At 35.4% G+C, this 14,669-nt stretch overlaps 1 protein-coding gene across 1 annotated transcript in view; it reads right to left on the bottom strand.

The window, feature by feature from the left end:
• Positions 1-1,417: 1,417 nt before the first annotated feature.
• Positions 1,418-14,669, bottom strand: part of LOC148055585 (splicing regulatory glutamine/lysine-rich protein 1-like) — a 28,194-nt gene continuing 14,942 nt past the window's right edge. The window contains 9 exon segments of the mRNA XM_087759907.1: positions 1,418-1,541; positions 4,077-4,141; positions 4,143-4,192; positions 5,736-5,784; positions 5,786-5,854; positions 5,857-5,869; positions 6,466-6,644; positions 7,648-7,812; positions 9,215-9,330. Coding sequence (XP_087616033.1) covers positions 1,418-1,541; positions 4,077-4,141; positions 4,143-4,192; positions 5,736-5,784; positions 5,786-5,854; positions 5,857-5,869; positions 6,466-6,644; positions 7,648-7,812; positions 9,215-9,330 — 830 coding nt within the window.

The raw sequence follows: 14,669 nt of genomic DNA, 5'->3' as shown, positions 1-14,669 counted from the left end.
TTCAGAGAGAGAAACAGGAGAAAGCACAAAAGAGAAGTTAATTAGCAGGCCTTGTTACACAGCAACACAGAAGTTGCTGTGTCCAAATATTAGTACCTATTTATTCTAGGATTTTTAAAGATTCTCAGACTCCTTCACACATGAAAGGTCCACAAAACCACAGCCCCCACCTTTCTTCAACAGAAGAAGTGTTTGGCTGTATCTTCTTCTCCAGCTGCTAATAAATAGTAGGCTGTTGTATGCTCTGTGACCTGACAACTTTGGTTCCCATCAGCCTTTGGCAAATACTTCTTTAGAAGTACCAGAGAAGGAATGTAAGATCATAAAGATGAAGCAGCATGCAATCCCTGCAATAGCAGGAGTCTCACAATGACCCAAGAAGTGCCTTCCAGTTAATTTATCACAGAGATTTCATTGGACTTCCCCTTTCCAGTGAGCAGATATCTCAAGAAGCTCCAGACAACAACAACAGATAATCAAAAGGATCCATCAGTAAAGCCCCAGCTAGCTACATAGGTTATTCCTGTTTCCACTGAGGTCCACAGATCTGCTCTTTCCCACAAAACTTCTTCCCTCAAAAAACAAGAGGCAACTGCACAACCTAAGTATGAAGCTCCCTTTAAATGAATCAAGGAGAATTACAGAGATGAAACAGAGAGAAAAGTACCAAGATTTCTATTCATGAAGCTAATTTCATAGCCACTTTTGTTTTGTGAACATTCACTACTTCACTCCTCAGAAAATTATGTTATTATCTTGTTGGAATTTCACAGTTCAATAATTAGATGATCAGACTTAAAAATTAATAGAATAGGTAAAATATAGGTGTATTAGATACTGAAATGCAAATATGCCATATAACTAACACATGCATTTGTGCCCACAGCGTTGTATGGCCAATATGGAGATAGCCAAAGGCGAAAACAGAAGTTCATGCACAAAAACTTCATGTATGTTCTCAGAATGCGGGATAAAGTTCAGCCTGAATCCAGCCTTCTCAACAGCTATAGATCGAACAAGTGTCATCCACTTTTTTGTGGGTTGCACAGGCTACACAGAACACTCCTAATCTATTGGTTAAAGCCTGGAAACTAAAGTTACCTATTTTTGGTCAGCTTGCATGTTGGTATAAATGTAGACTAGACTATCAAAGTTTAGGTACCTCAGTGTGGTGATTTAAGCCCTGTAGGCACCATATGAGCTATTCTGAAGAAAATCACCTCTATCACAGTCAAAACCAAAACACTCAGCATTAAAATTTAGTTTCTATTCTTTTGTCCCACAGTCAAATCCCAGCGTGAGGCTAAAGCCTTTAGAGATTCCACCCTTTTACCATCACCTAACGGTTTGTTGGATTTTTTTCAAAAACTCTGTACTGCGTGCTAAGAAGAACAGTATCATTTCTTGGGAACGGAACTCACCGAGAACGAGAGCGACTTCTTGATTTCCGCCTTTCCCTAGATCTAGACCGTTTTTTCAGGGGACTTCTGGATCTGCGTCTGTCCTTGTGTCTTGAGAGTGATCTGTTGCCAGATCTACTTCTATATTAACAATGCCAGAAGAAAATACTTTAATATTGAAACTTCATAAAAATTAGGTCAACTAACAAAGGAAAAAAACCATAAATCTCGCCTCGCTACATAAAATCATATATATGGATTACACCTCGATATTATACTGCCTACCAACATTTTTGCAAATATGGATACTTTATGGTTCACCCGGTGCACATGCCCTCCTTTAGACAATGCACCATTTAAGTAAAACCAATGTTTCATAATAACGTCCATGAATATTTGGGAACACATAAATTCGTATCATATTAGGAAAGCTGTCCTTAGTAAATTACAGTGCATAAAATCTACTATAGACAATTTCTAGCAGCTTGTAAAAATAATTAGTTTGGCCACACAGGCTGCTTTTCCAGGCCCAGTCACTTATTGCAGTCTTGGTCACTGAAGAAAGATGGCTTTAACTGGTCTCTTTTTGCTATGTTCTCCAGCCTTACAATTTAAATGAACTTTAAAAAACCAAACCAAACCAAACCAAACAAAAATCCCATGCTATCTGTGGTTCAGCATTTAGACAAGTTACCTCTGCAGTTGAAGGGATTTGTTAGCATGGAATTCAATTGTAAGAATTCTCAAGGAAAGGAATGAGCATTTACTACATGATAAATATGGAATGCAAATAATGTGCAGATACTCTGATAAAAATCCAGTTAAAGTCTTCTGGTAAACATATATATTATACTCGCAGATTTGATGAAAATAAGACTTTCAAAAATAACTATATTATTTTTTCCAAAATATTCCCTATTTTTGGAAGATCATACTCCCTAGGAAAGCAAAAAAAAAAAAGCTCAATTTGAACATTAAGTTTCAAAGAACCACATAATTGGATACTTTGCCTGAGAGGTTACAGTAGCATAGAGCTTAACTTACAAAAAATACCAGCTCCACCTGTCTTCTGCAGCTCAAGACACACAGAGTAATATACACCAAGAGGGGAGGAGAGGCAACTGTTTTTTACCTACGAAAAGCTTTCCTCTGCTTATCAGTGCAGAAATACAAACTAATTACAGGGCAAATTAATTACAATTGAGTCGAAGTAAGATCTTGAATAAATTTTATATCATAGAGATGAAAACAATTTAAGTATTTTATAAAACAGTAAAATAGGGAAGTGGTAAGGATAGTTTATTCTTAGGGATGAAGTTGCCTCAACAGATCAGACTGGCCTTTTTTCAGCATGTTCTCAAAACTGACAGTAGCAGTGGCAAACCATTTTAAAAAAAAAACCAAAATGTAACCATCAACAGCTGTCTAAAACACAGGTCTTGCACAAGTTAAAAAATGCAAGTTTATCTTCTAAAAATCAATTTGGTTTGTGTCAATACAAAATAGTATGGAGATTACTGCAGTTATACAAAACAAAGATTGTTTTTCAGTTATGTCCTGAGTTAGAGAAACAGCAGAGAAGCAAGCAATAAGGAAGTGACCAAATGGTTCCTCTTGCATTAAAAAGGTACCTAATATTTTGATGTCATTAGATAACACGTACTGTGCTGTCTCGCTATTGCAAAACGGAAGCCTTCACTTATATCACATTTGTTTGGTAGTACAATTGATGATAACTCCCTCTGGCCAGCTTTTCTGTATCTAAAAGAATTCTAGTTGCCTTGTTAAAAGACAATGTATGAAAGGATGCAACAGAGCTGTTGCTTTAACACCAACAACACTCACCTTTTTAAAGTAAAGCTGTCGAATAAATTCTGAATCTTTTTTTCTTTTTTGATACTTAACATAGCCAAACTTCTTTAGATTGATCATGTAAATGCTCAGAAGACATTCCTGACATTGAAAGAATCTGAACCATTTCAGGAAGCATTTGTACGTCTCACACAGCAAGACTATCTCATTTTTAGAAAAAAATCTTAATCGGTGTACTTTAAGGGTAATCTATTAATTTTATTTCCTCCCATATTCCAAAGTATGTTTCAGAACTGAACAAATTTAGCAAAGCAAACAAAATCTGAAAAATGAAAAACTGCCCCTAAAGCCTTTTTCTTCTGCTTTTAAAACCTTAGCTTTACATTTGCAGTACATTAAATGAAAATACTGCATTCGTTAACTTTCGATATTTAGAAGTTCAGGACATCCAAGAAACTTTCTGCTAGCAGAAACCAGCTAGCCTAGGGTGTTAACAGTAAACTACATGTTCGATCCATAAAACACAGGTAACTGTTTATTTTTAAAATACAGATTACAAAATGATATTATGGTACACGGGACAAAACGTACCATGAAACCAGAGAAATGGTTATGTTACATGGCACAAAAAGTGCCTTCTAGTGTGTTTTAACTGAAAGAGGTCCTGAAAACATTTAGCATTTAGAAGGAAAGAGTATCTGCTCAGAGACAAAGTTCCTGGAGATTTTCTGATCTGCTCAGTGTAAGTTAGTCATCTTCTCTACAGGGATACTTGTCTTATAACTCGGTAAGAAATCGCAGTAACCACCACCACTCGAAAACCTCCAGTATGATCTCTTAGTCCAAAATAAAAACCATACCTACCTGTGTTTTGAGTGTGATCTTTTCCTTCTAGATCGGGATTTTGAGCTAGACCTGGATTCTGAACGAAGAATGGGAACGAGATCGACCGCCTTTTCTTTCACTGCTCTTTCCAGACTCTGAGAGGGAAAAAACCACTTTGCAGTGTAAGCTCAGAACATTTAAAGATCCCAGTTAACAATCTGGCACAAGTGGAATGTACCACATATAGTGCAAAGGGGCCTACTCTTTGCACATCTTCCTTCTTTGCAAATATCCTTCAGAAACATCCAAGAAAGTCATTGCATATACTCGTTGAGTGCAGCCAAATATACCTGCAGCCTTCATCCCACACATAAACCAGATAATTATAAACAGCTAGCTCTATTAGGAATGGGATTTATGTTGCTGCCACAATGCACAAGATCACAACATGTTCTCCTCTTGGTCTATTATTTAATATAATTACTTTTTTTTTTAAATAACCTGAGAAGAATAGAGTAAATTTAGAGGGCATAACTTTCAAAACAAGCATAAAATGTAAATAGTAATTAGTACTTGCTATACTTTTAGATATTTCAACCCTTGTACAAATACTGGAGTTTTATTCATAAATATTGTTTTGTGGGAGGGAAGGGATGGGAGAGAACAGGGTGAAAAGTTTGATCCAAAGGCCAGGAAATCAGCAGAAACCTTAACAGTGACCTCACCAGACTTTGGATTCAGACTCTACAAGACTGTTATTCTGCTGCTTAACATTGACTGAAAATGTTGAAGAGCTGGTTTTTTCCAACCCCTAAAAAACAACAGAAAATACTCACCACACCGCCCCAAAAAAAACCTCAAGACTCCACACTGTCTAACCTATATAAGACAATGTCTGGGTTTGTTAGGAAGAAAGAATGACAAAATCCTCGCTGATGAGAAGAAGAAAGAGGATCTCAGCACCTGCACAGTTTAACCAGGAGTTGAGATTTTTTTTATGCTGTGGTTTTGCTATCAGTTTAAGTCAGCATAAACCATCACTGAAATGTCTCTCTAACCTCTCAACCCACCAACACCTTCCTCCTTGACCTGGCATCTCCCAGTGTTAACGAGGGATCAGGGGACCAATCTGGATGAAAAAAAGTCCTTTACAATATACTAAGTTTTATCCCAGATTCATTCTCTGAATCCCATTTGCTATGAGGATGCACACAGTCTTGAGCCAGCATGAAAAAGAGCATAGCAAAGGGACAAAATTAACCTGCTGCAGATAAGGAAAGCATAATATTACTGCTTTCAGAACCATGCTAGCTCTCCTCTGATCATGAAACTATGGCATTAATGGGTGCTAGAGGAGAACAAAACAAAATATAAAGCATTTTCTTTTAAAAATTTGTAAGTACTCTGAACTTAAAAAGCACCAACGTTAAGTATTAATTTAGTATTAACTTTGTATTTTTTTAAAACATTCAGTGAACATGTATCTGAAAAATAAGACATAAAGAAATAAAAAGCTTCATTCCACTGCTTTGTTGCACATTAACACAATTTTTGATTATTTTCTTTTTTTTTCCCCAACACTTTTATATTGTTCACATTTGAGTACCCTTTTCCTGTGTTTGAAAATGCTCTTAAAAACATGTGCCAAGGAGCATTTCACAGAACGTGTCTGTTAGGTAATGAACGTAATATACCTACCTGGCTCAATAGCAGCAGATATGAAAGACTGAGCTTCCCTTACTCTCTTCCATCACTTCTTCCAGCTCCTTGGCAGCAGCTTGTGGTGTCATTTCAGGAGGCTTCACTATTGCATTATTCTGGAGTGGTTTATTCTAAATTAAGCAAAAATAAAACCTATAACTCCCAGACACTCAAAAAGGAAAAATGAAAAACAACTAAGAAAGGAAAACACCTTAACTTCCATGTATGACTAAAAACTTCAAAGTTCAGCAAAACTACAGATTTGTCCTAACACTCATCTGTTGTATGTATGTGAAATGTCTATTATTGCTTTCAAATCTTACCACTTTTAAATAGATGTGACACAATATTTCTGTGTTAAAATATTTTCTATTAGAAGTCTAGGAATCTATGTCTCTATTTCAGATCAAATCTCTACATTAAGGCCTACTAACTACATACACATCCTATAGGAAGCTTAATTAGTACTAAGGACTTTGCAGATTCTTTCATTATTATAGCTTCCACTACCTCAAGATTAAATGTAAATATATTTTACTCAATGCCATCCATATTCTTCCCAGAGAAAGTTATGCCCAACCTTGAAATGCGAGTTTATAAAAATGTTCCAGTTTGCTAACAATAGGTGCTTATATTGAAAAAAAATTCACACACATCAGAGTCATAAATGTATAAGGATACAAAGAAATCTCTCATTCATCAGTCATATGGATAATTAATTTCTTACTTCAGTGGCCTGTCTCCAAACATAACTCCATTAAAGGCAAGAGCTCGAGGTACAGAATTTTGATCTGCAAACTCCACAAAAGCAAATCGTGTTGGTTGCGTCTCATCACCTGCCATTCGCACAAATTTGACTTCTCCAACTTGCTTAAAGAATTCAAGCAGCTGATCTGCTGTTGTAGTCTAGAAAGAGTCGAAGAGCTCAGCTGAAGTAAAATATATAATGAAAACCACTTATCCAATACATCAGGTAATGTAAGAGCTATAGATTTTGGAAAGATACCTCACCATTATTACACAGGCGACATGAATTTGGTAATGTTACACTTTAAGAAAGACAGGTATTTTTTCTTCCATTAATCTAAAGAATATACTACAATTTAAAATAGTGCAACCACAAGACCTGAAGTCCTAAATCTAGGTTAAAAAGCATTTGCACAGGATTTTGCACTTTTCAGGCAACTCATTTGAAATAACTGATGAGGAATTACCTTATACACCTGTGTCCAAGCTATTGACTGTGAATTTTGATCAATTAAAAAAAAAAAACCAAACAATATTACAAGACTTAGTTTTTATCTGTTTTCCTACTAGCTTCCAGCGTGTTTTATTTTATCACGATCAATAGTACTTTACACTTTAGTAGCTACTTTGGCAGTCAAAAAATCCCAAAATAAAATACTTATATTGCCATCAGTCAAAAGCAAATCCATTTTCAATTAGTTCAATCAATTGCTGAAAAAACAAGTTTCTGACAGACCCAACTTTCCTGTTATAGATACTCAAAGGTATTTATGCTAATTTTGCCATTTCTACTAGGACACATCATTCAATCTTACTGTGCTTAAGTAACTGCACACGGTTGTGGGGGACAGCTACCATGATCTCACGACTTCTGAGGCATTGCTCAGCTAACATAACCCAGCTGGACATTTGATCAACACACACAATCGTAAGTATGTTTCTTGAATTCAGCTGCAGTGTGATTTCTCTGGTATCCTGCCAGAATGCACTGCACAGTCTGGTCTTATCTGATTGGCACAGGAGCATTCAAAATTAGAAATACCACTAGTAATCAAAAAGAAATATTTTTTTAAATTCCTGTTGTCATCAACTAACAAAAACTCTTTAACATGTAAGATTAGAATTCATAAATTGCAATTCTACACCTTCCATTAGTAGCTACCTGGGAATTCAAGTTTCCAACATAGACTGTTCTCCTGATTTCATCAATTTTGGATGGATCCACATTCCCCATAATCGGTGGTTGTGGTATTTCTCCCAGTGCTGTAATGTTAGGGTCCAATGCTGCTGCTGGTATAGCCCCCAAAGTGCCAAGCGAAACACCGAGCTGGAAAACATAAAAACAGAATATGCTTTGCAACCAAGCACTGGTGGGAGATACTTCACTTGTTAATACTTGCCTGCCTTGTGCATTTCTGTAAAATAAATCTAATGAATACAAGCAATACTTTAAACTTTAAGGCCCCAGCTGAGCACTTTTTTTAAAGAACAAAAATCTACCCATAAATAACCTTCTATAGTTAAGATTTCCTGTGGGCTATCAGTTAACATCTTATCAAAGAGGTCTGGCCAGGGATGCAGTATATCAATCAGAAAACATATAGGCTTGAATTTCTAATGCTTGCAGTATAATCAAATTGACTAAGATGCCTTCAGACACTGCTAATATTCTTATTTTGCCACAACAAGTATTAGGAGTAGATGAGGAACTGCTAAGCCCTTGCCCAGCAAAGGAAGAAGGGAATTTGCAGTGCCCGGGGCCAATTTGTTCTGTAATAGGTATCAGTCCACCAAAGGGACAGATAACGTACCTTGTGGAAAAATATATCACGTAAGGCAAAATTAGTTACAGTTAAAATGCAAAGGATATTAAGTCTATGTTCTTTCCCTACAAACACAGTCACTTCCTGGAGAATGAGGACAATATAGCCCTCATTTTTGGAACTGGGAACTGAAATCTCTCCTGGGGAATGTTATTTAAAAAAAGTCACTTAATCACTACTAAATTCGTCTACTGAGTTCCTGGTTTGAATTGTATTTTCTCCACCCAAAAAGCAACTGCCTTTCCAGCAAACAAATTTTCAAATTTTCTCAACAAGCATGAGAATTTTACAATTCTCAGCAAGCCACCATCAATTTTTTTTTATGTAACAAAAGACAAAACTACTCTGTTTTAACTTGAAATTTTCCGTGAATAGGTCACAGCAGCCTGCTGATGTCAAGAAAGGCTTACAGAGGCAAAAGGGATCTGAGCAGAAGTAGCAGCAGCTAGCTCTTTTACTTTTTGTAGTGAAAACATTGTTAGGCAAACAGTCAAAGGCCCTGTCATAGAGATATCAAGTAAAAGTACCCTAACACAGCATTTTAATATTCTAAAGAACTATGTCAATGTAACTGTTATGTTTTAACAAATTTTTAGAAGGTGGATAGCACTGCCACTGGACCAAATTAGTGAGTCTAGGGAAGGACAACAACTAAAATGGATAAAACCAAAATCATTATTTACCCACTATTTTGCAAAATAATAAACTGAAAGGAAAACCCAGGAAAGGTAGTGCATGGACATCTTGTGACTTACCCTCAAAAGAGGCACCACAGCTAAACCCTCACTGATCTAGCATACGAGAGGACAACATCCACGGATCAGATAGTTTTTGTTCTCTGAACACAGAAAAGGCTACTGAGTATAGACGAAACCAGAAATCAAACAGTGACTGAATTTTACTTACTGTAGTCAAAGGGGTGGGTGTAGGTATAGGAAGCAACCCTGCACCAGGCATCAGGCTTGTCATAGTAGGAGCAGGCGCCAATAGAGAAAGGGCTTTGGCTTCATCTGGGATTTTACCTGAAGAAGCAAATGAAAGCGTTACACAGAGTTGGAACACTACACAGATGTTACTCTTTCTATGATTTTACAATTACCCTTGCATTTAAAAATGTAATAAATAACAATGAATCTATCTACCAGATCCTTACAAAGAAACAAATAAGAACTTAAGTTTTTCCTTTTACCCTGCTCTACTAGGAAAAACAAAAGTGAGCAAAACTTCAAAGACTAGCAATCTCATTAATGGATTATTATTTTAAAAACTGAATAATGTATACAATTATTTAACACTTTGAGCTATGGGTCACCTGTACTGGAAACTTAATGTTCATGAACCAAACGATATCAAGCATGGACGCTTTCCCAGGGCGGTGTTTTCGCGGTGATCGAAAGTTGTTTTACACATGACAACCGTTCGTGTTGGCTGCATCACTAATAGCACACAGAACATCAGATACAGAAAAGAAGAACATTTTTTAAAGTTTAATCCCCAGAAATGGCAAATAACCAAATCAGTAAAAGAAAAAAAAAAAAGAAAAAACAAAGTATGTGCTAACTGAAATTTGTGCTTTTTTTAATTCCTCTGGTGCTACCTACTTTGGATGTAAAAATAAATAAAAATAAAATAAAAACTACTGAACTACTGTGACTCCACACAATACATGCTACAAGTGAAGTTGGAGGTGGAGGAGGGGAGGGCAGAAAAAATTTAGATTTGTACTGTCTCACGTTCTAGGTCACCTCAGTTTATCTGAGACTTTGATAAATTAGCTTTATATCTACTGAGATTGAAGAAAATCATAACTGATCAGCTAAACAAGCTATACTTTCCCAGAATATGTATTTCCTACTATGTCAACCAGATTATATTCCCCCTGTCATGCTAAAAGTTTAAGTAGTATCTAATCTGAATTAAATGCAGGTTTCATTCAACGTTAGTCACAATTAGACTGCTAAATGAACCCCAAAAAATCTTCAAAAATCACAGGATTTAATAGTTAAACAATTATGATTACAATTAAATGTACATATTAAATTTGAAATGCACAGGGATTTCAACTGGTACAAACATAAAACACTAAACTGAAAAACTACAGAAGTTCTAATTATACTAGGTATCTATGATCTATTCAAAATTACTCGCATAATCATATATATGCTATCCAATTGAGCCCTTTGGTATTACCCCATGCACTTTAATAAAATAAATCCTTTTATTTAAACATTGTTTTAAAAGTCAAGGTATATACAAATACTGTGCCAGTGGCTTTTACTGCTTTGGTTCAAACTCTACACGTTTTAACTATAAAACGCCTAACTTCAGGATTTAAAAATGAATATATAAATATTCTTATCAAAAAGTAAAATATGAGGTAAGTTTCAAAACAGTTTGCAGTTTTAGCTATACGAGTTCCAACAGACCCCACAGGAAACATACCACTTTAAAAAAATAAGAAGAAAAAATTGTTGCAAACCTGTTCTACAGATCTGCAGCAAGGACTGGGTTACAATTGGATATGACCAAAGGACAAAACAAATCTAAATGAAACTTAATTTATATGTAGCATGGGTGTAATAAAAAAGACAAAATAACAGTACCCATTTTTTCTCATGCTTCCTATTTACGTTTATTTTATTTATGTTAAATTTTGAGGCACCTTGCTCCTTAAAATGTAACAAACCACTTGATTTTGCTATCTAAAGGAGAAAAATAGGAAAATTATTAGCACTTAAGAATTAACTGTGCAATAATGACTTCCAGGGCTTTTTAAAAACATGCATGAATTTGAGTCATCATCACAATGTTCAGCACTCTTTCCAGATCTCATTTTGAAGTCAGGCATGCAATGAGAGGTGTACCTGATTTGCCTGGCTGCTCATGAGTATCAGGTACCTTGCTGCACATCCTGCCTAAGATGTAGCTAACTAACAGGCTTTCGAATATACAGTTCCAGCAGCTGTGCATGCAAATTAGGCATAGAATTATGTACCAGTTCTTCTCAAAATCGAAATACTTAAAGTGTTTTCAAATGACTAATGAACCAGACCTTATCCTGAACAGCTAGCATCTTGCAATTAACTGGAAACTCATGCAGGTTTCTACAGCATCAACAGACATGGCTCAAGTAAATCCAGTGGCAGAAATGGCTCCTGAAGTGGTGTGTCTGCATTCTAATTTAGATCCTTCGTCGCTAACGTACATAAGTATATGCCTAATTTAAGTATGCGCTTACATACAGCCAATTCAGTATACACTTAACCAGATAAACTTAAGAGATGCTTAGGCATTTTGCCCTTTTAAACAGGAATTGAGTTAGGCACATAACTAAACAGACAATGACTCAAGTTCAGAAAGGTACTTAAATACAAGCCTAAGCTTTAAGTATATGGGTCATCTTACTGAAATAGTTGGTATTATTCATTTGCTCAAATGTTGCTCAAGGAATCCACTGAACACTTTAAGTTAAGTGCACCATTATAGCAGTTCAAAGAATAAATAACATGCATACCTAAACTGTAAAGTTAGCAGCATTATTTCCAGAATACTTTGGTCCTTCAACAACTTAATGTTTTATTTTAAATACAAAATCTAGTTGGTCAGTTTCATGCCACAAAGATTCATTTATTTTATTCAAGAATGAGACAGTCTACCTCTACAGACAGAATCCTGAAAATTTGCCTGTATATTCAAAGATACTGTCTTTTCAAAAGATCCTTCTCCAGTTTTTAAGATCAGATCAAACTTTGAAATAATAATTCTATAGAATTATTATTATTGTTGTTATTATTATTATTATAGAACTTATTATAGGATATATTATATATTATTATATTATAGAACTACTATTTTAACAATTCTATAGAAAACAAACTGTTGGGGGGAAAAAAAACCAACCTGAAATATCTTGCAAATTTACTTCCCTGTTTTTAGACAGTTTTGAAAAACGAATTAGTAAGTGAGGCCAAAGAACCTCACGAGTTACAGGCTTTAAGTTTTGGAGTTTTATCTCCATGAATTTATTTATAAAAGGAATACAAACCCACAAAGATACAACAAAACATGTGGGCTATGACACAACAAATTAGGATACCTTAGTTTAAGAATAACTGTTTCATTTTCTAAATTCATGGTATTTAAAAGCTGAATGGAAATGAGGTAAAGATATTTATTTTCTAATGAGGGAAACGGACAAAATAAATATGCCACATCTATACCACATCCTTAGAAAGATGTCTTAGAAGCTCTTGTGTTTAGTAAATTACAGATTCTATGATCATTTATCTATTGATTCTTCACTTTGCAAAGGAATTCAAAAGCAGATGTAGATAAGCTCTGCATTGCCTAGAGACACCTTATGCTTCTTAGAAAATCTATAGTTGTCCTAAATATCAGTTATGATTGTTACTTTTTTGTATCATCAAAGTGCTTAAGAGCCCTAGTCAACCTAGTCCATACCAGAATCCATTTTGCTAAATGCTGAACAGAAGTATCTGTGTTAAGCAAGTACTGATCACAGTATTTTTATCCCCCTCCAAGTGCTCAGAAGAAATTTATTTCCTACTCTTTGTACTGAAACTATGTGGTTAATCTTCCCCCCCAAAACTGCTTCTGCAATAAGTAAGTTTGCTTGTTTTAAAACGTAGAGTTCACATCTACTCTAAACATTATTAAAGGAATTTTCCTGCTATTTTAAATCAATGGAAATGCACACTTACAAATAAAATAATTTCTGTGTGATACAATTCATGATTCTTATTGGATTTAGCAACGGTGATTAAAGAGATTACTCCTACTGGCAATTACCTCAAAAGCCACAGCTAAATCCAACAGAGATCCTGAAGCAAAGCTCTTCCCAGCTGCAATGCACAGCCTGGTGCACTACCAGAGTGAAACCAACTGATCCCAATGCAGCTGGCTGGGAAGAGCAATGCCTGAGGACTAGACACACCACCTGGTCCACCACTTCTGTTTCAGGGCTTCTGTTTCACAAGAAGTAACATCATTTAGGGATGAGAACCTTCTCCACCTCTCCAACATGAACTGCCAGGGCTTCTGAGATTGTGAGATGACTGAGAAGACACTTATTTTTTCTTTCTTTTTCTTTTTTGTAAAAACCTCTTCTTTGAAATAACCACCACCAGAGCATGTCAAAATGCAATATACACATACATACACACACACGCACACAGAATTGATTCAATCTTCCCACAAATAACAGTGTTAAAAGACAATGTGCCTCACACAACACATTCCAACCAAAACTTCAGGCGGCATTTGTACTTATGAGTGGTAAACAGATTTTTCTGAAAATTACAAAAACAGAAGGATGAAATCTTACTGCCACTGACCTCACTGGAGCAAGGTTTCATCAGAAGCAAACAAGTATTTCATCACATTCAATATTCACAAAAGTTCAATTTCAGAAATAATTATTTTAAACTCTTCGTATTAGACATAAATAGTAAGCCTTCTTTTAAACAGACCATGCAACCTAAAATAAAACTACTCTGCTGAGAAGAGGAAAAATAGCAGAGAAACATCATGACTTTACTTTGTAAAGCCAATTTCTCCAGAAGTAAGAGTTTCAACTGTCCTTTTCCAAGATAAAGTCATAAAGCATAACATATGAAAGAATGTATCTTAAAACTGATATATTTTTCACTATTCCTGTCTTCTGACACAATGTGCTCGTCTGTTGAATTTAGATGCTTAAACATATTCCAAATCAAATTGATCTGTAATTCATAGCATAAAAATTAATCATATTCTAAATTCTGTGTATACCATCCACCATTCATAAGCAGCTTCAGGTCAACTTCAAAATGAAACACTGTGAACCCTTTACAAAACACCATTTTTACAGAACTGAAGTACCAGTTCACAAGTACAAGGGAAAGAGATTTAACAGAACAAAACAAAAAAAGGGACAAAATAAAATAAAAATAAAAATAAAAGAAACAAAGGAAAGAAAGCAAAATAAAATAAAAACAGAGACAGGGCGTCCATCTTCAGCAGGCCAGACTTCGATCTCATTTCCCCCATGAAGGTTTCACTTGGCGGCTGGTTTAGTGGCATGGCAAACAATGCCTAACTCAGGCAAGTGTAACAGGTCTGCCTTGGCCAGTCTAGTCATCTAATAATGCACAAATATCACACAGAGAAAACATACAAAACCAAATTAATAGTCAAAATCCATCTACCAGATAATGTGGACATAAAATTTAGAATGATTAGGGTGGCATCTTTGTTTACCTTTCAACCTTTGCGTTCTCAAAGTATAACGTTTAAAGAAAAACCTACCGATACACACACAAAAAAGTCATATTTTGACAGCTTAATAATGTTACTTCATTTA

This window comes from Nipponia nippon, unplaced genomic scaffold (genome assembly GCF_047370975.1).
Source record: "Nipponia nippon isolate SJK-2023a ecotype South Korea unplaced genomic scaffold, ASM4737097v1 scaffold_20, whole genome shotgun sequence".
Lineage (NCBI taxonomy): Eukaryota > Metazoa > Chordata > Aves > Pelecaniformes > Threskiornithidae > Nipponia > Nipponia nippon.
The sequence above is the reverse complement of the archived record's forward strand: the minus strand, read 5'-3'. Positions and strand labels throughout refer to the sequence as shown.